General features: G+C 46.4%; 1 protein-coding gene across 1 annotated transcript in view; it reads left to right on the plus strand.

Moving 5' to 3' along the window:
• Positions 1-16,481, plus strand: part of arhgef6 (Rac/Cdc42 guanine nucleotide exchange factor (GEF) 6) — a 250,895-nt gene extending 234,414 nt beyond the window's left edge. The window contains 3 exon segments of the mRNA XM_086002290.1: positions 12,779-12,878; positions 14,529-14,583; positions 14,690-16,481. Of these exon segments, the coding sequence (XP_085858416.1) occupies positions 12,779-12,878; positions 14,529-14,583; positions 14,690-14,812 (278 nt within the window). The 3' untranslated portion in view covers positions 14,813-16,481.
• Positions 16,482-24,975: the final 8,494 nt, after the last annotated feature.

Raw genomic sequence — 24,975 nt, forward strand, 5'->3', positions numbered from 1 at the left:
GGAAGAAGATGCCCAGATCCTTAAAGTCATAGAGGCCTACTGCACGAGTGCAAACCTACAACAGACTCATAGTTCGGGCAAGTGACAACACAGTGCCGTGCAGTGATTAATAACTTCTAATTATATTTATGGGTTGCCCAAGCAGTTGGTTTTTGCGGAGTTGGGTGTTTTTTTTTTAGTTGCACTGATGCATTTTTTTAAAACTTATGAATGACTTGTTTTTAATTACAGTACAAATGTGAAGTGTGAATAAAATTACACTTGGGAGCTGTGATGTAAGAGGCTTTAAACCCACTCAGCCATTGAACTCGTTCCATCGTTAGACCATCGCTGCTGCAAAAATTATATATCATAAGCAGCGCTGAATGTTATCAATGATGGTAATTAATGGGGGATGCAGGGATACAGAATTTTACCAATTCTTTATAGAATCATAGAAATTTACAGCACAGAAGGAGGCCATTCGGCCCATCGTGTCCGTGCCGGCCGAAAAAGAGCTCTCCAGCCTAATCCCGCTCTCCAGCCTAATCCCGCTCTCCAGCTCTTGGTCCGTAGCCCTGTGGGTTACGGCACTTCAAGCGCATCTCCAAGTACTTTTTAAATGTGGTGAGGGTTCCTGCCTCTACCACCCTTCCAGGCAGTGCATTCCAGACCCCCACCACCCTCTGGGTGAAGAAATTTCCCCTCAAATCCCCTCTAATCCTCCGACCAATTACTTTAAATCTGTGCACCCTGGTTATTGACCCTTCTGCTAAGGGAAATAGGTCCTTCCTATCCACTCTATCTAGGCCCCTCGTAATTTTATACACCTCAATTAAATCTCCCCTCAGCCTCCTCTGTTCCAAAGAAAACAACCCCAGCCTCTCCAATCTTTCCTCCTAGCTAAAATTCCCCAACCCAGGCAACATCCTGGTAAATCTCCTCTGTACCCTCTCTAGTGCAATCACATCCTTCCTGTAATGTGGTGACCAGAACTTTCTTGCTGTAAACCTCGGGGGGTATACCAATATAATTTGACAGCAGTAAGTGGTTCCTCATTTTTTTTTGGCCAGGCCAAACAGCAACAAAGACTCCCGTTGCCTCAGTTCCTCACTAGCTATGGACATGGTGCCAGTAAGTGTTGCATTTACACGGAGTTACTGGTGTGCGTTTGAGCAGAACACTGATTGAAGCTGTCTCCTGTTTCAGGGTGAGTTCTGTACATGGGGTACAAGTATGGACAGTGCTCCCCTCCTACATAGAAACATAGAAGATAGGAGCAGGAGTAGGCCATTCGGTCTGTCCAGTCCTGCCAGAATTTTATAAGTTTCAATGAGATCCCCTCTCATTCTTCTAAACTCCAGCGAGTACAAGCCAATCGACCCAATCTCTCCTCATACGTCATTCCTGCCATCCCAGGTATCAGCCTGGTGAACCTTCGCTGAACTCCTTCCATGGCAAGAATATCTTTCCTCAGATAAGGCGACCAAAACTGCACACAATACTCAAGGTGTGGTCTCACCAAGGCCCTGTACAACTGCAGCAAGACATCCTTGTTCCTGTACGATTGGATGCATACTGGAGCGTTCACGATGCTCAGGACATCGTGAATAGCACGTTTACGGAGTTGGACACACCGCAGGTAGAGGTTGGACAGGAAGAAAGGGAACGGGTGACCAACAGGCAGAGTACTAGGCGCAGGCAGGTAGTGCAGGGGTCCCCTGTGGCCATCCCCCTCTCCAACAGATACGCCACTTTGGGTACTGTTGGGGGGGATGGCTTATCAGAGGAAGGCAGCAGCAGCCAACTTCCTGGCACCAGGTGTGGCTCTGCTGCACAGAATGGGAGGAAAAAGAGGTGTAGAGCTATAGTAATAGGGGATTCTATTGTAAGGGGAATAGATAGGCGTTTCTGCGGCCGCAAACGAGACTCCAGGATGGTGTGTTGCCTCCCTGGTACAAGGGTCAAGGATGTCTCCAAACGGCTGCAGAACATCTTGGAAGGGGAGGGTGAACAGCCAGTTGTTGTGGTGCATATAGGCACCAACGATATAGGTAAAAAGCGGGGTGAGGTCCTAAAAGCGGAATATAAGGAGTTAGGAGATAAATTAAAAAACAGGACCTCAAAGGTAGTAATCTCAGGATTGCTACCAGTGCCACGTGCTAGTCAGAGTAGAAAGAGAAGGATACTTCAGATGAATACGTGGCTAGAGGAATGGTGCCGGGGGAGGGATTCAAGTTCCTGGGACATTGGAACCGGTTCTGGGGAGGTGGGACCAGTTCAAACCGGACGGTCTGCACCTGGGCAGGGCCGGGACCGATGTCCTAGGGGGAGTGTTTGCTAGTGCTGTGGGGGAGGGTTTAAACTAAAATGGCAGGGGGTTGGGAGCCTGAGCAGGGAGACAGAGGAAAGGGAAACAAGGATAAAAGCAAAAGATAGGAAGGAGAAAAACAAAAGTGGCAGTCAGAGAAATCAACGGTTTAAATCAAACATGGCCACAGTAAATAATAATTCTAATAGGTCTAAGAGCGTTAAAAAAACAAGCCTGAAGACTTTGTGTCTTAATGCGAGGAGCATTTGTAATAAGGTGGATGAATTGGCTGCGCAAATAGAAGTAAACAAATACGATTTGGTTGGGATTACGGAAACGTGGCTCAAGGAAGGCCAGGACTGGGAACTCAACATCCAGGGGTATTCGATATTCAGGAAAGATAGGCAAAAAGGAAAGGGAGGAGGGCTAGCATTACTGGTTAAAGAAGGGATTAACACAATTGTAATGAAGGATATTAGCTCTGATGAGGTGGAATCTGTATGGGTAGAATTGAGAAATACTAAGGGGGAAAAAACGTTAGTGGTATAGAGACCTCCAAACAGTAAGGCGGAGGTTGGGGATGGCATTAAAAGGGAAATTAAAGAAGCGTGCAATAAGGGCACAGTAGTCATCATGGGTGACTTTAATCTACATATAGATTGGGCCAACCAAATTAGTAACAATACTGTGGAGGAGGAATTCCTGGAGTGTTTACGGGATGGTTTCCTGGACCAATATGTCGAGGAACCAACCAGAGATCAGGCCATCTTAGACTGGGTATTATGTAACGAGAAAGGATTAATTAGCAATCTTGTTGTACGAGGCCCCTTGGGTCGGAAGCGATCATAATATGATCGAATTCTTCATTAAGATGGAGAATGAAGTAGTTGACTCAGAAACTAGGGTCCTCAATTTAAATAAAGGAAACTACGATGGTCTGAGGAGCGAGTTGGGTAGGATTGATTGGGGAATGGCACTCAAAGGGTTGATGGTGGATAGGCAATGGCAAGCATTCAAAGACCGAATGGATGAGCTACAGAATTTGTTCATCCCAGTTTGGCATAAAAATAGAACAAAAAAGGTGACTCTACCGTGGCTAACAAGGGAAATTAGGGATAGCATAAGATCCAAGGAGAGGACATATAAATTGGCGAGAAAAAGCAATAATCCTGAGGATTGGGAGCAGTTTAGGATTCAACAAAGGAGGACAAAGGGATTAATTAAGAAAGGGAAAATAGAATATGAGAGTAAGCTTGCTGGGATCGTAAAAACTGACTAAAAGCTTTTATAGATATGTGAAGAGAAAAAGATTGGTGAAGTCAAGCGTAGGTCCCTTGCAGTCAGAATCAGGGGAATTTATAATGGGGAACAAAGAAATGGCAGACCAACTAAATACATATTTTGGTTCTGTCTTCACAAAGGAGGACACAAATAACCTCCCAGAGATGCCGGGGAACATAGGGTCTGATGAAAGGGTGGAACTGAAAGAAATCAGTATTTTTAGGGAAATGGTGTTAGGAAATTTGACGGGACTGAAGGCCGATAAATCCCCAGGGCCTGATAATCTACATCCCAGGGTACTTAAGGAAGTGGCCCTAGAAATAGTAGATGCATTGCTGGTCATCTTCCAGAACTCGATAGACTCTGGAACAGTACCCATGGATTGGAGGGTAGCTAATGTTACCCCACTATTCAAAAAAGGTGGTAGAGAAAAAGCGGGGAATTATAGACCGGTAAGCCTGACATCGGTAGTGGGGAAAATGCTAGAGTCCATTATAAAAGATGTAATAGCAGAGCACTTGGAAAGCAGTGACAGGATCGGACGAAGTCAACATGGATTTACAAAAGGTAAATCATGCTTGACTAATCTACTTGAATTTTTTGAGGATGTAACTGGTAAAATAGATAAGGGAGAACCAGTGGATGTGGTGTATTTGGACTTTTAGAAGGCTTTCGATAAGGTCCCGCATAAGAGATTAGCGTGCAAAATTAAGGCACATGGGATTAGGGGCAAGGTATTGACTTGGATGGAGAACTGGTTGGCGGACAGAAAGCAAAGAGTTGGAATAAACGGGTCATTTTCCGAGTGGCAGGCAATGACTAGTGGGATACCGCAAGGATCGGTCCTAGGACCCCAGCTGTTCACAATATATATTAATGATCTGGACGAGGGAATTGGATGTAATATCTCCAAATTTGCAGACGACACAAAGCTGGGTGGGAGGGTATGCTGTGAGGAGGATGTCGTGAAACTCCAGTACGATTTGGACAGGTTGGGTGATTGGGCAGAAACATGGCAAATGCACTATAATGTGGATAAATGTGAGGTTATCCACTTTGGTGGCAAAAACAGGAAGGCAGATTATTATTTGAATGGCAATAGATTGGGAGAAGGGGAAGTGCAAAGAGACCTGGGTGTTCGTGTGCACCAGTCGCTGAAGGTAAGCATGCAGGTGCAGCAGGTGGTTAAGAAGGCAAATGGTATGTTGGCCTTTACAGTAGAGGACACTAAGAATATCCCAACACTGGACAAACAGGGGGCTATGGGGGGGAGGAGCTAAACACGATCAAAATCACTAAGGAAGTGGTACTCGGTAAAATAATGGGACTCAAGGCGGATAAATCACCTGGACCTGATGGCTTACATCCTAGGGTCTTGAGGGAAGTGACGGTAGGGATTGTGGATGCATTGGTAATAATTTTCCAAAACTCCCTGGACTCAGCAAAGGTCCCGGCAGACTGGAAAACTGCTAATGTAACACCCTTATTTAGAAAGGGCAGTAGACAGAAGGCTGGAAACTATAGACCGGTTAGCCTAACATCTGTGGTAGGTAAAATTTTGGAGTCCATTATTAAGGAGACAGTAACAGGACATTTGGATAATCATAATTTAATAGGACAAAGTCAGCATGGTTTTATGAAGGGGAAGTCATGTTTGACAAATTTGCTGGAGTTCTTTGAGGAAGTAACATATAGGGTGGATAAAGGAGAACCAGTGGACGTAGTGTATTTAGACTTCCAAAAGGCATTTGACAAGGTGCCACACAAAAGATTATTGCTTAAGATAAAAAATCACGGGATTGGGGGTGATATTCTGGCATGGATAGAGGATTGGCTATCTAACAGAAGGCAGAGAGTTGGGATAAATGGTTCATTCTCAGACTGGCAATCAGTAACTGGTGGTGTTCCGCAGGGGTCAGTGCTGGGTCCCCAACTCTTTACAATCTATATTAACGATTTGGAGGAGGGGACCGAGTGTAACATATCAAAGTTTGCAGATGATACAAAGATGGGAGGGAAAGTAGTGAGTGAGGAGGACATAAAAAACCTGCAAGGCGACATAGACAGGCTAAGTAAGTGGGCAGAGATTTGGCAGATGGAATACAATACTGGAAAGTGTGAGGTTATGCACTTTGGCAGGAAAAATCGTAGAGCAAGTTATTATCTTAATGGCAAGAAACTGGAAAGTACTGAAGTACAAAGGGATCTGGGGGTCCTGGTGCACGAAACTCAAAAGGTTAGTATGCAGGTGCAGCAAGTGATTAAGAAGGCCAATGGAATGTTGGCTTTCATTGCTAGGGGGATAGAATATAAAAATAGGGAGGTATTGCTTCAGTTGTACAAGGTATTGGTGAGACCGCACCTGGAATACTGCATACAGTTTTGGTGTCCATACTTAAGAAAAGACATACTTGCTCTCGAGTCAGTACAAAGAAGGTTCACTCGGTTAATCCCGGGGATGAGGGGATGGACATGTGAGGAGAGGTTGAGTAGATTGGGACTCTACTCATTGGAGTTCAGAAGAATGAAAGGCGATCTTATTGAAACATATAAGATTGTGAAGGGGTTGGATCGGGTGGATGCGGGGAGGATGTTCCCGATGATGGGTGAAACTAGAACTAGGGGGCATAGTCTTAGAATAAGGGGCTGCTCTTTCAAAACTGAGATGAGGAGGAACTACTTCACTCAGAGGGTGGTATGTCCATGGAATATGCTGCCCCAAAAAGCTGTAGAAGCTACATCATTACATAAATTTAAAACAGAAATAGACAGTTTCCTAGAAGTAAAGGGAATTAAGGGTTACGGGGAGTGGGCAGGAATTTGGACATGAGTCTTGGTTCGGATCGGACATGGCCCTGTGGGTAGCGGAGCGGGCCCAGGGGCCGTGTAGCCTGATCCTGCTCCTATTTCGTGTGTCTAATTCTGTTAGATTCAGGAGATGGTTCTGTGATAGTAGATTGGCGGTTAGGATCAGATCAGCCATGATCTTATTGAATGGCGGAGCAGGCTCGAGGGGCCGATTGGCCTACTCCTGCTCCTATTTCTTATGTTCTTATGTAGCGAGAGGGTTTGAGTACAGGAACAAGGATGTCTTGCTGCAGTTGTACAGGGCCTTGGTGAGACCGCACCTTGAGTATTGTGTGCAGTTTTGGTCGCCTTACCTGAGGAAGTACGTTCTTGCCATGGAAGGAGTGCAGCGAAGATCCACCAGGCCGATACCTGGGATGGCAGGAATGACGTATGAGGAGAGATTGTGTCGATTGGGCTTATACTCACTGGAGTTTAGAAGATTACGAGGGGATCTCATCGAAACCTATAAAATTCTGTCAGGCCTGGACAGACTAGATGCAGGAAGGATGTTTCTGATGGCCGGGGAGTCCAGAACCAGGGGTCATAGTCTAAGGATAAGGGGTAAGCCATTTAGGACTGAAATGAGGAGGAATTTCTTCACCCAGAGAGTGGTGAACCTGTGGAATTCTCTGCCACAGAAGGCAGTTGAGGCCAGTTCATTAAATATATTCAAGAAAGAGTTGGATATATTTCTTAAGGCTAAAGGGATCAAGGGACATGGGGAGAAGGCAGTGACAGGGTACTGAATTTGTATGATCAGCCATGATCTCATTCAATGGCGCAGCAGGCTCGAATGGCCTACTCCTGCTCCTATCTTCTATGTTTCTATGTACTCAAACCCTCTCGCTACGAAGGCCAACATACCATTTGCCTTCTTAACCGCCTGCTGCACCTGCATGCTTACCTTCAGCGACTGGTGCACAAGGACACCTAGGTTAGAAATGGAACTGTGTCAGAGAGAGGAGCGAGGGGAGAGCATCTCTGCTCCCGAAACATTAACATTCAGTTTAGGCAATTACAGAACGTTGAGCACACTGCCACCTGGGTTTCACAGCGTGCTGGATTAACACTCCGTGTGAAGACTGCCTACTCCTGGACACTCTCTCTTTCACTCCTGAATCGAGGCCAGCTCTGGCTCCAGATTTGCACTGAAGTTTAGTGTTTTTGCAAAGCTGAAATTGCTTCATACCGACGCTAGACTTTGTATAAATCTTCCAGCTCACCCGAAGTGAAGTCTCGACCTTCCTTAATACAATCCCAGCGTGCTCCATTTCACAAATTCTGATAAATATTCCACACTTGCTACATAATAGTCAATATTTAGCGTATGAAACCTCGCTATCTTCAAATTAATCATAGTTACAGGTAGGGCTACAAAATTCCGGGAATTTTTAAAAGAGGAAACTTTCCATTGGAATTTTGAGTTTTTTTGCACACTGATGGTTTTTGTCTCTGACCCTTATTATCTTTGTCGTCAAAATAGACATACTGTTCCATACAAATAAAAACAGGCTTTCAAAACTTTAATAACAACAAGAAGACGCTGGAAAAACCCAGCAGGCCAGGCAACATCCGTGGAGAGCGAAACGGAGTCAACGTTTCAGGTCGAAGACCTTTCGTCAGAACCTGAAACGTTAACTCTTTCTCTCTCCACGGACGCTGCCCTGGCCTGCTGAGCTTTTCCAGCGTCTTCCGTTGTTATTTCGGATTTCCAGCATCCGCAGTATTTTGCTATCATTTCAAAACTTTATTTAGGTTATAATTTTGAACTTTATTGAACCCCCACAAAAAAGACCCATCTAAAAAGAGCGTCAGCTTATTTAGCCTGTAATTTGTCCTTATTTTGTCCCTTTGAGTCTTCTACTCAAGAGTCTTCTGAGTCTTCTACTCCTCATTGCTCCTCCTGATTCTCTGGCTCTGACGTGTCCATTTCCTCCTCTGTGTCACTGTCTAGCTGTGTGGTGGACACTTCTGTATCTGGCTCAATAAGTTGTAGGTTCGCCCGGATAGCCACCAGTTTCTCCACTCTCTTGTTAGTCAGCCTGTTGCGCACCTTTGTATGCGTATTCCCAAAAAGTGACCAGTTTCGTTCAGAGGCCGCTGATGAAGGTGGGATTTGGAGTATCACAGATGCAATGGGTGACAGGCCTCAGATGCACAAAGTCCCTTCCACCAGGTATGTGCACTGATATGCTTGCATGATTCCCATATCCCGTTATGGAGATACCCTGTTGGTTGCCCTATTCACTCGGGTCCCAGATGCCCGGTTTCCCTCGCTGCCCCATTATCAGATCACACTTTCAGCAACTTGGTGGGCAAAATGTTTTGAGCTGAGGGACGCAGGGGCTAGCCTGGCTGAGGGCAGACGCTGTTAGATGACATACTTCAGTAAAATCTGACCCATTGTAGTCACCCGGTTAGTCCCTATTCCATATTTCAGCTGGGAACAAAAGCAAGGTCTTTTCTCTCTTGAAAAGGGAAGACTGAGAGAGGATATAATAGAAATTATTTCAATTATGAAAGATTTTGGACAAATTGGATCCAAGTAAACCGTTCTGCCATGCACTGAATTTAAGCCCAAGGGGTCATGTTTCCAAATTAAGGACAACAAAAAAAAATAGCAAATGCAGGAGGAACTTTTTTACTAAAAGGGCGGTGAGTTTGCGGAACAGATTACTGACACGGTGGGGCGGGGGCGGGGCGGGGGGGTGGGGCGGGTGGGGCGGGGGGCGGGTGGGGGGCGGGTGGGGCGGGGGGCGGGTGGGGGGCGGGGGGGGCGGGGGTCGGGGGGGGCGGGGGTGGGGTGGGGCGGGGGGGCGGGGGTGGGGGGGGGCGGGGGTGGGGTGGGGCGGGGGGGCGAGGGGCGGGGGGGTGGGGCGGGGGTGGGCGGGGGGGTGGGGCGGGGTGGGTGGGGCGGGGTGGGGGGGATGGGGCGGGGGGGGTGGGGTGGAGCATGAAACCCATTAAAAGTTTCAAGAAGGAACCAGACAGGTTCTTGTCAACAAATGCTTTCAGGGTTATTAGAAATGTACCAAGGACCGCTGTGGATAGGAGGGTTAGATGGGCCGAAGGGAACAGTGGATAGGCGGGGTAGATGGGCCGAAGGGAATGTGTGGATAGGAGGGGTAGATGGGCCGAAGGGAACAGTGGATAGGCGGGGTAGATGGGCTGAAGGGAACAGTGGATAGGAGGGTTAGATGGGCCGAAGGGAACAGTGGATAGGAGGGGTAGATGGGCCGAAGGGAACAGTGGATAGGAGGGTTAGATGGGCCGAAGGGAACAGTGGATAGGAGGAGTAGATGGGCCGAAGGGAACAGTGGATAGGAGGGGTAGATGGGCTGAAGGGAACAGTGGATAGGAGGGGTAGATGGGCCGAAGGGAACAGTGGATAGGAGGGGTAGATGGGCCGAAGGGAACAGTGGATAGGAGGGGTAGATGGGCCGAAGGGAACAGTGGATAGGCGGGGTAGATGGGCCGAAGGGAACAGTGGATAGGAGGAGTAGATGGGCCGAAGGGAACAGTGGATAGGAGGGGTAGATGGGCCGAAGGGAACAGTGGATAGGAGGGGTAGATGGGCCGAAGGGAACTGTGGATAGGAGGGGTAGATGGGCCGAAGGGAACTGTGGATAGGAGGGGTAGATGGGCCGAAGATCTAGAACCTGAAACTGTTACCGTGTAAGTTTACAGCAAGGTGTCCTTGTCTTTTGATTTTATGGGACATGTATAAGGTGTAAATCCCAGTTCCCAGGAATTCTCGATATTGCAAGCTGCTGATACTAACCAATCTTGGTGCTGTAGTTCACATTTTTCCATCAGTGAAACAGCGGCACTAAGAACAGCCCTTTCCAAACCCCCAGGCCCACATTATTAACAAAAAGGACAAACCAGCACTTGAGAAATATGAGCCTGATTGTGACCCGTCTGCCTGGGCTGTGGGGGATGCACAAGGCTCTATTTGGCAGGAGAGCCAAGCTGCCTGCTGCCTGGACACACACATTGTCACTCAACAGGGCTGTGGCTTCACGCTTGTTCTGAGATTCAGCAAAACATTAGTCGCACAAACTCGATTCCTGAATCTGACCTACTTACTGGAGCAGAGAATGTGACCTTCAGCACACAGGTCCCACTTGTCAAACACAACAACAATAACTTGTATATAGCACCTTTAACATAGTAAAACATCTGCACTTGAGGTGCCGTAACCCACAGGGCTACGGACCAAGAGCTGGAAAGTGGGATAAGGCTGGAGAGCTCTTTTACATCTGGCACAGACACGATGGGCCGAATGGCCTCCTGTGCTGTAAATTTCTATGATTCTACGAAGGTGCTTCACGGGAGTGATTGTCAGACAACATTTGATGCCGAGCCACATGAGATATTAGGGCAGGTGTCTGGCCAGCAACATGTGGGAAACAAAACCCATTCTACTATTCTGAAACTAAAGCTCTGAACTACATTGGAAGACGAACAGGATCACAAAGGAAAGCTAAATATTGTCCAGCTTACTTCACTTTGCAAAGGCCTGTAGTCTCATTCAAACCCTCTTACAGTTCGTGACTCTGTCATATTACTGACCGTAATTAGTCAGAATAAACAAACACAAACGCACTGTTCAAACCGTGTTCCGCATAACACTCGCCGCAAGTCTGCAACTCCCAGCATAAAGGTTTAGACCGCACCGTGTCCCCTGAGGGTATTGCGTCCCCAAAAATCAATAACTATAGCACATTGAACGTAGTAAACTGTCCCAAGACACCGAGCCACAGAAGGAGATATTGAGGCCGGACCAGTGTTTTATAAAGTAGCAAAATTCTGCGGATGCTGGAAATCTGAAATAACAACAGAAAATGCTGGAAATACTCAGCAGGCTAGGCAGCATCCGTGGAGAGAGAAACAGAGTTAACGTTTCAGGTCTGGGACCCTTCATCAGAACTGGAAAAAGCTGGAGATGTAACAGATATTAAACAGGTGCAGAGACAGGGTTGACACGGCCCTTGACCGTGTCCGTTCCATTTCCCGCACTTCTGCTCTCACCCCTTCCCCTCTCTCCCGGAACCATGATAGGGTTCCCCTTGTCCTCACCTTTCACCCCACCAGCCTCCACATTCAACGGATCATCCTCCGCCATTTCTGCCACCTCCAACGTGATCCCACCACCAAACACATCTTCCCCTCACCTCCCCTTTCAGCATTCCGAAGGCACCGCTCACTCCGAGACACCCTGGTCCACTCCTCAATCACCCCCAACAGCCCTTCCCCTTCGCCCGGCACCTGCCTGTGCAAGCGCAGGAGATGCAACACCTGCCCTTTTACCTCCTCCCTTCCCACTCTCCAGGGCCCCAAACACCCCTTCCAGGTGAAACAGTGATTTACTTGTACTTCTCGCAATTTAATATACTGTATTCGCTGCTCACGATGCGGTCTCCTCTACATTGGGGAGACCAAACGCAGATTGGGCGACCGCTTTACGGAACACCTCCGTTCAGTCCGTAAGGGTGACCCTGAGCTTCCGGTCGCCTGTCACTTTAATTCTCCGCTTCACTCCCACTCTGATCTCTGTCCTCGGCCTATTGCATTGTTCCAATACAGCTCAACGTAAGCTCGAGGAACAGCACCTCATCTTTCGATTGGGCACTTTGCAGCCTGCCGGACTCAACATTGAGTTCAACAATTTCAAACTATAACCCCTGCCCCCATTTATCATGCAGTATTATTTTGCCACTCCCATTTGCAACATTTTATCTTTCCTGCCTCTTACAAAAGTACAGGATGTTCTTTCTACTCCTTCCTCCCCTCCTAAACCGCACCCCCCCTGTCTCTGCACCTGTTTAATATCGGTTACATCTCCAGCTTTTTCCAGTTCTGATGAAGGGTCCCAGACCTGAAACGTTAACTCTGTTTCTCTCTCCACGGATGCTGCCTGGCCTGCTGAGTATTTCCAGCATTTTCTGTTGTTATTTCAGTGTTTTATACAGGTTCATCATAACTTCCTTACTTTTGTACTCCATGCCTCTATTTATGAAGCCCAGGATCCCGTGTGGTTTTTTAACTGCTTTTTCAACCTGCCCTGCCACCTTCAACAATTTGTGCACATATACCCCCAGGTCTCTCTGTTCCTGCACCCCCTTTAGGATTGTACCCTTTAGTTTATATTTCCTCTCCTCGTTCTTCCTACCAAAATGTTTCACTTCGCACTTTTCTGCATTAAATTTCATCTGCCGTGTGTCCGCCCATTCCACCAGCCTGTCTGTGTCCCCTTGAAGTCTATCACTATCCTCCTCGCTGTTCACTATATTTCCAAGTTTTTCTCACGGGATAAACTCGAGAGAATTTTAAACTTCTATCCTGCACTTACAGTTTGTCGGAAAGAATCGGCGCCACAAGTTTTGCTTCCGGAAGAGGAGAAAATAATTGTGGAAGAAACAAAGAGTAATGGGCAAACCGTGATTGAGGAAAAGTAAGAGGCCTTTCCTTTCACACTCGCAATTCATTTCAATGTCAACTTTCTCCTTAAAAGTAGTTTTGTCAAATTACTTCATGTTTCCCTTTGTATTGGCACAAAATGCCTATTAAAGAGTGTAAAATGCAAGAGGCGAGTGGGTGAAACGGGTCCACCAGCGTCGGCCTGTATCTGTGCTGACAGTGGACGGACGTCAGTCCCAGTGTCTGGGAACAGGCTACTGTTTTATTGATGACACCCGGGAGCTGGGGAGGAAGAGAGAGAGATTCTTGTTAGTGTTGGCCACGCAACCTCAGGTCCTGATTTTAACGCTCACAGAACAAAAGTGTTGTCTGCACAAAGGGTGATGTTTTAACAGCAGCAACTTGTCAGCAGCAACTTGTATTTATATAGCGCCTTTAACGTAGTAAAATGTCCCAAGCAATGTTCCCTTTAAGCTGCACGGTACTCTGCAGCTCCCGCGCAGCCAGCTCGCTTTAAATGGGAAAAACTGTGCATCTGCGGTGTTTCGAATGGGCCGCGTAGCCCCTTAAAGGGGCCACACACCCAAGAAAACGAAAGGGAACATTGGTCACAAGGCACGCGACAGGAGCGATTATCAAACAAAAATTGACACCGAGCCACATAAAGAGATATTAGGCCAGGTGACCAAAAGCTTGGTCAAAGAGGCAGGTTTTAAGGAGCGTCTTAAAGGAGGAAAAAGAGACGGAGAGGTTTAGGGAGGGAATTCCAGAGCTTGGGGCCCAGGCAGCTGAAGGCACGGCCGCCAATGGTGCAGCGATGGAAATCGGGGATGTGCAAGAGGCCAGAATTGGAGGAGCTCAGAGATCTCGTGGGGTTGTGGGGCTGGAGGAGATTAGAGAGATGGGGAGGGGCGAGGCCACGGAGGGATGAGAATGTAGCTGATTATTCTTTACGTTTCAGCTTCCTGTTTGCAGATGGTTCAGTGTTCGAGTTAAAGCTCCGCAGTGTGGAGAGACAGAGCGATGCAGGGCACGGGCACATACATGTGGGAGTGGAAAGGAGACAAGAAAAGGCAAATGGGAGCCGAGGTTTCTAAATGGAAGATTAGCTGTGGGAGATACTTGAATATGAGGTGGATTAGTTGCAGGTTAAATCCATTCTGATAAGGAGCAGAGAAGCTGTGTCAAAGGCAAGGATTCCGAGAGGTTAGAGCAGAAATAGGCTTTGAAAATGAGACCTACAATATATATACAGGGATAATACAGGGGAAACTGTTAGCGATATAAGATATGGAAGAATAGCAGAAAGGGGGATTGAGATGATGAAGTATCAAAAAAGATTGGTCAACTTAAAAGGGGAATAATTAGTGATTTTACGAGTATGAAAGGAATGAAGGAGGATCACCTTGTTCAGAGTCAGAGTGACACATACTGTACCTCGCATTTCAGCTCCGTGCTCACCGAGAGAGGGGACACTGGGATTGAAGTTGTGGCGTGTTTAGGCCTGCTCTGGTCAAGCTCATTGTTCCTGTTCTGATTCTGGGGAGAGTGGCCTCTGCCTTGTTCTCTGAGATTTACACAACTCTGCTAAATGTCCAAGGGAAATATTCATCACTGTTTTAAACTTTGTGGCTCCGCGATCATTTCTCTGAATGACCTAATAATTGTTTATGCTACTTGCCAGGAGTCTGGTCGACACCGTGTATGCATTGAAAGACGAGGTCCAGGAGCTGAAACAGGTCAGGATCACAATGGAACAGACACTTTCTGGTACAGATGGCATAACCCTGTGAGCCAGGGGTCAGAGTCCCGGGCAAGTTGTGATGAGCTGTTGTCTTTTTGTAGGAAAATAAACGGATGAAACAAAGCCTGGAGGAGGAGCAGAAATCCAGGAAAGAATTAGAAAAAATGATCCGGAAAGTGTTGAAGCAGTTAAACGAATCTGCATGGGACGAGAGCAATCACTGAGGCTCCCGGCGTCCTGCCTTCTCGACGCGCACTGGAGCAAAGGCCACGCTGCAAGGATTCTTCAGAAATTCTCAGTCACATTGGGCTGCTTTTCTGGTTTTCTGACTGTTGATTTCTGTGGACGAGCAGGCGACTGAGCAACAGTGGAGCTGACACTGCTGGGGAAGGACTAGAGAGGGAGGGAGGGAGGGGGGGAACACGCACAGGTCTGGGGAGAGACACCTGAGATGGTGCAGCCTCCAACACATACCTCGCTCTGCTGTGGCAATCGGTGCTAAGATCTGTTCGCAACTCCGGCAGGATCAGGCAAATGAGTTCTTCATTTTCGATGAATAAGCGTTCCTGTGTAGTCCAATCAGCAGAGTGCCATTCGACTCCTGCCCTGGCACACGGCTGCTCATTCTCGGGGCAGTACTTGACTGAACCTCAAGAACTCCTTTTATATTTCCTGTGTTGTTGTAACAGGACAGAACCTGTCCTTCCCTTCTCCTGCACCAATCGCTGGACCTTAAGCGGCGTTCTTGCCTTTCCAGGTATAACTCGGGTTTTAGAGCAGGGTCCAGGCTCTTGCTGGTCTATTTATGTGTTGCTGTGTTAAACTACTCCCCACTGCCCCCATTAACATTGTGCTGTGCTGAATCGTTGTATAGGAGGTGGCCTCTGTCATGACATCGCATCTAATGCATGCGACCTGCCTGTGCCCAGTTGCCCCTCTAAGTACAGTGTGTGTACATATTCAGCTCTCCTTTTTATAAACTGGTTATAGCTTAAGTGCGTTCCTGTATATTACAGGATTGTGTTTAATAATATATAAAGGATACAGGCAGCTTACAGTCACTATTTCTGTGGTGGTGCAGAGCACCTGTGTTATTGGCCAGTGTTGACTGATGATCACGGTGCATTTACAGAGAAATTCTAATTCAAATTGACAGACTTTATAAACTGTAGGAGTTATTTGTGTAACCACAAACAACATTTCTAATCCGTTACGTGACGCCTGGGAATGGATACAGGATGAATCGGGGATTGCCTGGGAATAACTGCAGGATAATGAGCATCCCATCGCAGGCTGTGTCCGCACTGTAACTGGAGCACTGGTGCAAAGCGGCGCTGCCCTTAGTGTGTAAACCCAGCCTGAACCCAGAGTCCGAGCCTGGACAGAGTGGGGCAGCAAGAGGAACTCAGCTCGCCTCACCTCACATCACTTCACTTCAGAGTCAGGTCGAGCCTTGATTTAACACCCGGTTCATGTTGGTAGAGAATCAGATCCGCTTCACTCCAGACCACTTCTAAACCCGCTCTGGCTCCAGCTGGGAACACATCCACACATTTACTCTCCAGACTTTATTTTGGAATTGTCGGTTAGCGGGGCTTGGATTAAACAGCAGGAAGGAGCAGCTTGGAAAGTGTCAGTGCTGCTTTGTCCAGCCTGTGTGTGGAGATCCTTACACCTAGCACACACACACCCCACCGAGGAAATCCTTTTGTAAATGGAGTCTTTTTATAAAGCCTGAAATCCAACCCTTTCCCTCGGCTGTACCCTGTAAATAAATAGCTCTGATATTGTGACAGGATTTCGCACCGACCCGTGATTCTATCAAACTCTTGTACTGTTGACTGAATTTTTTTTTTGCTGTTGGCTTCAATACAATTAAATTGATTTTCTGAATGCGTTGGGAGTGTTTCCTCTTAATGTTTTGTGTTTTTTTTTTAAATTGCTGGCTAGTTGATCAAAAGCATAAGAATTTAGCGATCCCTTTACACCGCACATTACCCACACACTGAGCCTGTATCGGGGGTCGGAGAGCGGGTGAGGTAGGGGCAGATCCCCTGGAAAAGGCTCTGCTTGTGTGGACTGTTCAACATTTTCAAGTTCTTCAATTGAACTGAATTTTAGTTTGTAAAAAAATCACATTACTTTTCTTCCAGCAATGATTGTATTATTTCTGATTTATACACACTTACAATTATAGAATCATACAGCACAGGAGGAGGCCATTCGGCCCATCGTGCCTGTGCCGACTCTTTGAACGACCTCTCCAATTAGTCCCACTCCCCCCTGCTCTTTCCCCAGAGCCCTGTGAATTTTTCCCCTTCAAGTATTTATCCAATTCTCCTTTTGAAAGTCACTATTGAATCTGCTTCCACCGCCCTTTCAGGCAGCGCATTCCCGATCACAACAACTCGCTGCGTAAAAAAATAATCCACATCTCCCCTCTGGTTCTTTTGCCGATTATCTTCACTCTGTGTCCTCTGGTTACTGACCCTCCTGCCACTGGAAACAGTTTCTCTTTATTTACTCGATCAAAACCCTTCATGATTTTGAACACCTCGATCAAATCTGTCCTTCAGCTTCTCCGCTCTAAGGAGAACAATCCCACCTCTTCCAGTCTGCACATAACTGAAGTCCCTCATCCCTGATACCATTCTGGTAAATCTCTAGGGATGGGCAATAAATGCTGGCCTTGCCAGCGACGCCCACATCCCATAAACAAATTTAAAATAAAACCCTCTCCAAGGCCTTGACATCCTTCCTAAAGTGTGGTGCCCAGAATTGGACACAATACTCCAGCTGAGGCCGAACCAGTGATTTATAAAGGTTTAGTATAATTTCCTTGCTCTTGTACTCTCTGCCTCTATTTATTAAGCCAAGTTCCCATCTGCTTTTAGCAGCTTTTTCAACTTGTCCTGCCGCTTCCAAAGATTAGTGTACGGACACGCCCAGGTCTTTCTGTTCCTGCACCCCTTCAAAATTGCACCATTTAGCTTATATTGCCTCTCCTGCACTAGTACCTTTTATTGTTGGTTCAGGATTTTACACTTTTTTTCTTTCTCAAACTTAACTGTCACTTTCTCACTCGCACTCTCCCACTTGCTTTCACGCCATCAGTCACAGCCTCTCATATGGTCAGTCACACTTTCACTCATACATATGTACACACACACACGCACTCATTCTTTCAAGCACACACACCGTCCCACAAGCTGACTCGCACATGTTACTCTCGCACACACTCAACTCATAAACACACTCATGCCTGCACACACTCACCCTCAGTCTACTGTCACACTGCCTCACATCACACTGTCATACACGCACACTCACTTCCTTTCTCATCCTGTTCCATGCTGTCAGTTTTTTCCATTTTCACCTGCACGTGTTAAAGGATCCTTGCCATTATTCCAAGCAGAGAAGAGCGATCCCCTCCGTGTCCTGGACACCATTCCTCCCTCAAGCAACAGACACTCTGGCCATTCACCTGATTACTGTTTGTGTGACCCAAGTAGCAACATTGACCACATTTCAAAGTACTTCATTGCATGTGAAGTGCTACTGGATGTCCTGAAAGATGTTCTAAGATGCTATATAAATGTAAGCTCTTTGTTAGGCTATTTAGCATATTTAGGCTTTTATCCTGTTTGTATCAGTCACTAATCCCACTTCTTATCACCAAGTAATGAGATAACCACATTTAAAATAGAGAGGAGATATATTAAATAAACTAATCAAACAAAGAGGATAAAACCCTAGGTCCATACGGATGGATGGATAACAGAGGTATTACTACACATATTTAATAATTTGTTAGAAAAAGGTATAGTGCCAGAGGACTGGCAGACAGCTAACGCAATACCTAGATTTAAGAAGGAGGATAGAACATGTCCAGGGAACTATAGACCAATCAGCTTAACATCGGTGGTAGGAAAAATAATGGAATCCCTACTAAAAGATAAAATAGAAGAACATCTAGAAACCAAAAATATAATGAATAGTCAGCATGGATTTCAAAAGGGAAAGTCTTGCTTGACCAACCTCACTGAATTTTTTGAAGAGGTATCAGAGAGAGTAGACAAGGGGAATGCAGTAGATGTAATTTATCTGGATTTTCAAAAGGCCTTCGATAAGGTAGCCCATAATAGATTAATGAATAAGGTCAGAGAATGCGGAGGGGACAAGTAGCAGAATGGATAACTAGCTGGCTTCAAGACAAAGCAGAGAGTGGGAGTAAAGGGTAGCTAATCAGTGGCAGAAGGTGGGTAGTGGTGTTCCCCAAGGATCAGTGCTGGGACCACTGCTGTTCACAATTTATATTAATGATTTAGACTTAGGAATCAAAACACAATTTCTAAATTTGCAGATGACACCAAATTGGGGGGAATAGTCAATACTGAGGAGGACTGCAAAAAGTTACAGGAGGACATTAATAAACTTGCAGAATGGGCAAATAATTGACAAATGAATTTCAACACAGATAAATGTGAGTTATTACATTTTGGTAGGAAGAATAGGGAGGTCACATCACTTGGAGGATGAGAGTCTAGGTGGGGTAGAGGAACAAAGGGATCTCGGAGTACAAATACACAAATCACTAAAAGTTGCGACACAGGTTAGCAAGGCTATAAATAAAAAAGACAAACCAAGCACTTGAGTTTATTTCTAGAGGGATGGAATTGAAAAGTAGGGAAGTTATTCTAAACCTGTATCGAACCTTGGTTAGACCACACTTGGAGTACTGCGTACAGTTCTGGTCACCATATTATAAAAAGGATATAGAGGCACTGGAGAGGGTGCAGAGAAGATTTACAAGGATGATACCAGAAATGCGAGTGTATACATATCAGGAAAGGATGAACAGGCTGGGTCTCTTTTCTCTTGAAAAGAGAAGGCTGAGGGGTGACCTAATAGAGGTCTTTAAAATTATGAAAGGTTTTGATAGAGTGGATACAGAGAGAATGTTTCCACTTGTGGGAAAGAACATAACTAGAGGCCATCAATATAAGATAGTCACCAAGAAATCCAATAGGGAATTCAGAAGAAACTTCTTTACCCAGAGAGTGGTGAGAATGTGGAACTCGCTACCACAGGGAGTGGTTGAAGTGAATAGTATAGATGGATTTAAGGGGAGGCTGGACAAGCATATGAGGGAGAAGGGAATAGAGGGTTATGCTGATAGGGTTAGATGAGGAAAGACGGGAGGAGGCTCGAATGGAGCATAAACACCGGCATGGACTGGTTGGGCCGAATGGCCTGTTTCTGGGCTGTGTATCCAGTGTAATCCTATTATGGAGGGAATGTTATTCTGTCCTAGTGAATACTAGGAGGACATCATTCACTATTCTCCGCTTCAGTTCCGTTAACATCGTTAGTGGAACATGGAATGCTTTACAACAATTGCCTATTGAGGCAGAGACTATAACATCATTTAAATGGTAATGGGATAAGTATTTGAAAAGGAACAACTTAAAAGCTTACAGGGAAAGGGCAGGGAGATGGGATTGGGCTAACACTGGCACTGGTCTCTTGTGTTGTAAATGTTGTGATTCTCTGAATGGCGAAGGTCTCGGGCATGAAAGCAAACAAGTGGAGGGATGGAGAATGCTGCTGTTTTGCTCCATGAGAGCGTTGGCGATAATGAGGTGCCTGGCCATTGATTAGCGCTGTTGCCTGATTCTGGAGTATAGAGGGGCACCAGTCTGATATCAGCCGTTCCCAGTCTCTCCAATGCTTCTTCAAAAGACCCATTTCCACTTTGTTCAACACTCTTTCGGGACTCAAAGCTGTGGCCACACCATGTGATTGATATTCACAGCTAATTGGACATTACTGAGTGTCCTCCCACTCTGATTGGATGTTACTGACTGTTATGTCTTCTAGCGCTCGTAGTGCTTTGTAAAGACGACTCTGGACTCGGTAGTTTGTAATTATAAACTACTGTTTTATTTGAGTTGTAATGGCTGCCTGCCGCATGGTGCGGGGTCATATTTTCAAGTGTACTGTGCAGCGCCTGCAGCACTACTTTCCCAGCATCGTAGTGCTGCTACACTTGATTTGAGTGTTAGTACACTTGTACAATGTAGTCCCACCATAACTATGTAACACTGACATTGTCATGTATCAAGTTTGCCAATGACAAAGGCTAGTTGACACAGTAAGTCGTGTAGACAGTGTTAGATCCGTGATTCTGAGAGTATGATGTTTTTCAATAACCACACGGATGCTGTAACTGAACAATCAACAGGTATTTACTGGAGTAGGGTAGTCTCAAGACTGGGGTACAGAGGCATGCTCAAGGCTTATATACAGGTGTGGTCACTGCCGGTACTACAGTATACAGGAGCTGTAAAAGTAGTTCTCTCTTAAAGGTACATACACTACAATTCCTCCCTTTTTAGATTAGTAGTACCCATAATATTCAAATAACAATTAACACTTTAACATGTACATTAACCAACAATAGTCCATTTATAGATTCAGTCTTTGGGGCGGCTTCCTGATCCTTTCGGGATAGCGCCTTTCCTGAGGTTCTTGTTCTTGGTGCGGAGGCGATTCTGGCCCCTTTTCATTGGTTAGTTCATCGGGTTCCACTGCTACTGGTTCGGAGGTAGATGCTACCGGTATGTCGGGTTCATCCCCAGGTACGCAAGACATGGGGTTGACTCGTTCCTGTGACGCTAAGATCTGATCAACGTGGCGTCTCACAATGTTCTCCCCGACATCCACTGTGTACATTAATGGCCCCTGCCTTGTGCATATCGTTCCGGGTTGCCATTTCTCTGTTGGGTAGTCACGGACCAAGACTGGTTGTCCTACATTGAAGCTCCTTGTCGGCTTCTCATTGATGTGCTGGAATTGTTTATCCTGAACATTTCTTCGCACATTTGGTCTAAGCAAGTCCAGACGAGATCGCAACCTTCGGTTAAAGAACATCATGGCCGGGGTCTGGTTGGTAACTGCATGTGTCGCGTTTCGGTAGGCTAATAAGAAATTGTCCACCTTATGCTGTAGTGGAATTTCATCATCGCACATGGCCCTTATCGCCTTCTTAAAGGTTTGTACGAACCTCTCAGCCAATCCATTTGTGGCTGGATGATAAGGGGCGGATGTGTAATGCCTTACCCCATTCCTTCTCATAAATTTTCGAAACTCTTCGGACACAAACTGTGGTCCATTATCAGAGCAAATCTGCTCTGGCAAGCCATTTCTGGCAAATATGGTCTGTAGGACTGCAATCGTTTTCTCTGTAGTGGTTGAGGACATTTTTATCACCTCAGGCCACTTCGAATGAGCATCCACTGCTATTAAGAACATTGAGTCCATGAATGGACCAGCAAAATCAATATGCACCTGTTGCCATGGAGAGGAGGGCCACTTCCATGGGTGTAGAGGGGCATGTGGTGGTGCATTTTGGACCTTCTGGCATCCTGAGCAGCTCTTGGTTAGGTCTTCGATTTGTTGATTGATTCCCGGCCACCACATAAGCCCGAGCAAGGCTTTTTATTTTCACTCCCCCCAGATGACCTTCATGTAGCTCATTTAGCACTCTCTCCCTTAACTTGGGTGGAATCACCACTCTGGATCCACACATCACTGTCCCCTGGCATACTGACAGCTGTTCTCTTCTGGATGAGAATGCTGGCAACAGTGAGTCGCCATGTGTTGGCCATCCCCTCACCGTCAAATCATATACCCGAGACAGCGTCGGATCATTGCGGGTTTCCTTCTCTATATCCGCGTTCGTTACTGGCAATCGTTCAATTATTGACGAATAAAATATCTCGATAGGGTCCACTGCTGGTGCTTCCTCCACAGTAGGCAGTAGCAGGGTTGTGCAGTCATCACTGGAACGCGCTTCTTAGGATTAAAGATGGAGACAAGTGGTTGGTGGTCAGTCAGCAAGGTGAACTTCTGCCCATGCAGATAGTGGTTGAATTTTTTTACTCCCCATACTAGGCTGCGGGCCTCCCTGTCAATCTGGGCGTAGTTGCGCTCGGCTGAGGTTAGTGACCGAGACGCAAAGGCTACTGGCCTCTCCAACCCGTCTGGGAATTTGTGCGACAGCACCGCTGCAATACCATGGGGTGATGCATCACATGCCAAACGAATTGGTAGTGCTGGGTTGAAATGGGCCAACACCTCTTTTGATGTGATCAATTCTTTACACTTCTGGAAAGCTCATCTACGTTCGTCATTCCACTTCCATGGTACCCCTGTTTGCAGTAGGGTGTTCAGTGGGTGTAATACCGTGGACAAATTTGGTAAGAACTTATGGTAGTAGTTTACCAGCCCGAGGAACGACCTCAGTTGTGACACATTTTCCGGTGCTGGAGCCTTGACTACTGCCTCAATCTTTTCAGGGGACTTATGTAACCCCTCTTCATCGATGACGTGGCCACAATACGAGATCTGCTTCTGGAAAAACTCGCACTTGTGGCGGTTAGCTCGTAGCCCATATTCCTTTAATCTGGTGAGCACCTTCTCCAAGTTGGCGAGGTGATCACTGTCATTTTCGCCCGTGACCAGGATGTCGTCCAAATAACACTGGATCCCTGGAATCCCTTGCAGGACTTGATCCATCGCCCTTTGCCAAATAGCCGGAGCCGATGCTACCCCGAACACCAGCCGGTTGTATTGATAAAGACCTTTATGAGTGTTAATCGTAAGGTATTGTTTCGAGGCTTCTTCTACCTCCATTTGCAAGTACGCCTGGGCTAGATCAATTTTGGTGACGCGTTTACCTCCAGATAGCGAGGCGAAAATATCCTCAATTCGTGGAAGTGGATATTGTACCGTGTGAAGGACTGGGTTCACTGTCACCTTAAAATCCCCACAGATGCGGACCTTCTTTGGTTCCCCAGGCGTATTATTCAACGACCTCTTCATTACAGGAACAATGGGTGTAGCCCACTCGCTCCAGTCTACTTTGGACAGTACTCCTGAACGTTCCAACCCTTCCAGCTCTGCTTCGACAGCTGGTCTGATCGCATAAGGCGCTGGTCTGGCCTTAAGAAACTTTGGGCTTGCATTTTCCTCTATTTTAATCGTTGCTGTTATGGCTTTTAGTGTTCCGAGTCCCTCCTGGAACACTTCTTTTGCGTCAGTTAGCATTTTTGACTGTCGTCCAGGTGTGACGTCGTCATCCTTTTTGGCCTCAACCTTCAGTGCCTGTATGGAATGCCAATCTAATTGTATCTTCCGGATCCATTCACGTCCTAGCAGTGGTGGTCCTCCATCTGGCAATACATATATATCCATTTTAGGTATTTCCTGGCCTTTATATATCACTTTCACCCTTATTTTTCCTTTGGGGTAGACTTTTTGCCCCGTGTACGTCTTCAAGACAATCTCTGTAGCTTTCAAGGGTATATGTGAAAATAGCCGCTTGTAGTCCCTTTGGTTTATGACTGTTAGGGCTGATCCTGTGTCCAATTCCATTTTCACTTGGACTCCGTCTATCTTGAGTGTAACACAGATAGTCTGCTGATCCTCCATCTTGGTTACCTTATGTCGTTTCAGACAACCCAGCTCCTTGCTTCCGGAGTCTGTGTCACTTTTCTGTTCGTCTGAACTACTGTCCATCACCCTGTGTACCTTTTTGTACTTCTCCTGTGGAGATTTCTTACTGTTGGTTTTCTTCCCAGACCTGCAGACTCTTGCTATGTGTCCTGCTTTCCCACACTGTCTGCACACTTGGTCCTTGAACCAACAATCCTTCTGGCCATGTGTTGTTCTGCCGCAGCGATAGCACTTCCCTGTTCCATAGGACATTTCATTGGTGCCATATTCTTGCGGTCTCTGTTGTATCTCTGCAGCGCCCCTTGCGGCTGCTTCGTGTGATACTGCCATACTGAAAGCCTTGTCCAGCATAAGATCCTTTTCTGATAGAAGCTGTTTCTAGGTTCCTTCACTTTGCAGCCCACACACAAACTTGTCCCTTAATGTATCTGCTAGTCCCGCTCCAAACTGGCAGTGTTTCGATAGCTTGCGCAGTTCCGTTAGGTACTCAGCATTGCTTTCATCTTTGTGTTGGTTCCTTTTATGGAACTTAAATCGTTCTGATATCAGCAGCGGTGTGGGGTTTAAGTGGTCCTGTAGGATTTCTACTATGCTTTCGAAATTCTTGTTCACAGGCTTCTCTGGGGTTATTAGGTTTCGCAGTAACCCATAAGTTTTTACACCCATGGAATTTAACAAAACCAGTGCTTTCCTAGCATCTGGCACTTTATTCGCCCTGCAGTACACCTCAATACGTTCCACATATGTCGCCCAATCTTCAACTTCATTGTCGAACGTAGAGATACTGCCACTCTTCGGTATCCCTGGGTGTGACTTAACTGTCAAAAATGGCGTCTCCCGCGCTTCCCCTTCTTCTCCGCTGGCACAA

Source organism: Somniosus microcephalus, chromosome 1 (genome assembly GCF_052327205.1).
Source record: "Somniosus microcephalus isolate GS21.2 chromosome 1, FLI_Smic_1.0, whole genome shotgun sequence".
NCBI classification, from domain to species: Eukaryota; Metazoa; Chordata; class Chondrichthyes; order Squaliformes; family Somniosidae; genus Somniosus; species Somniosus microcephalus.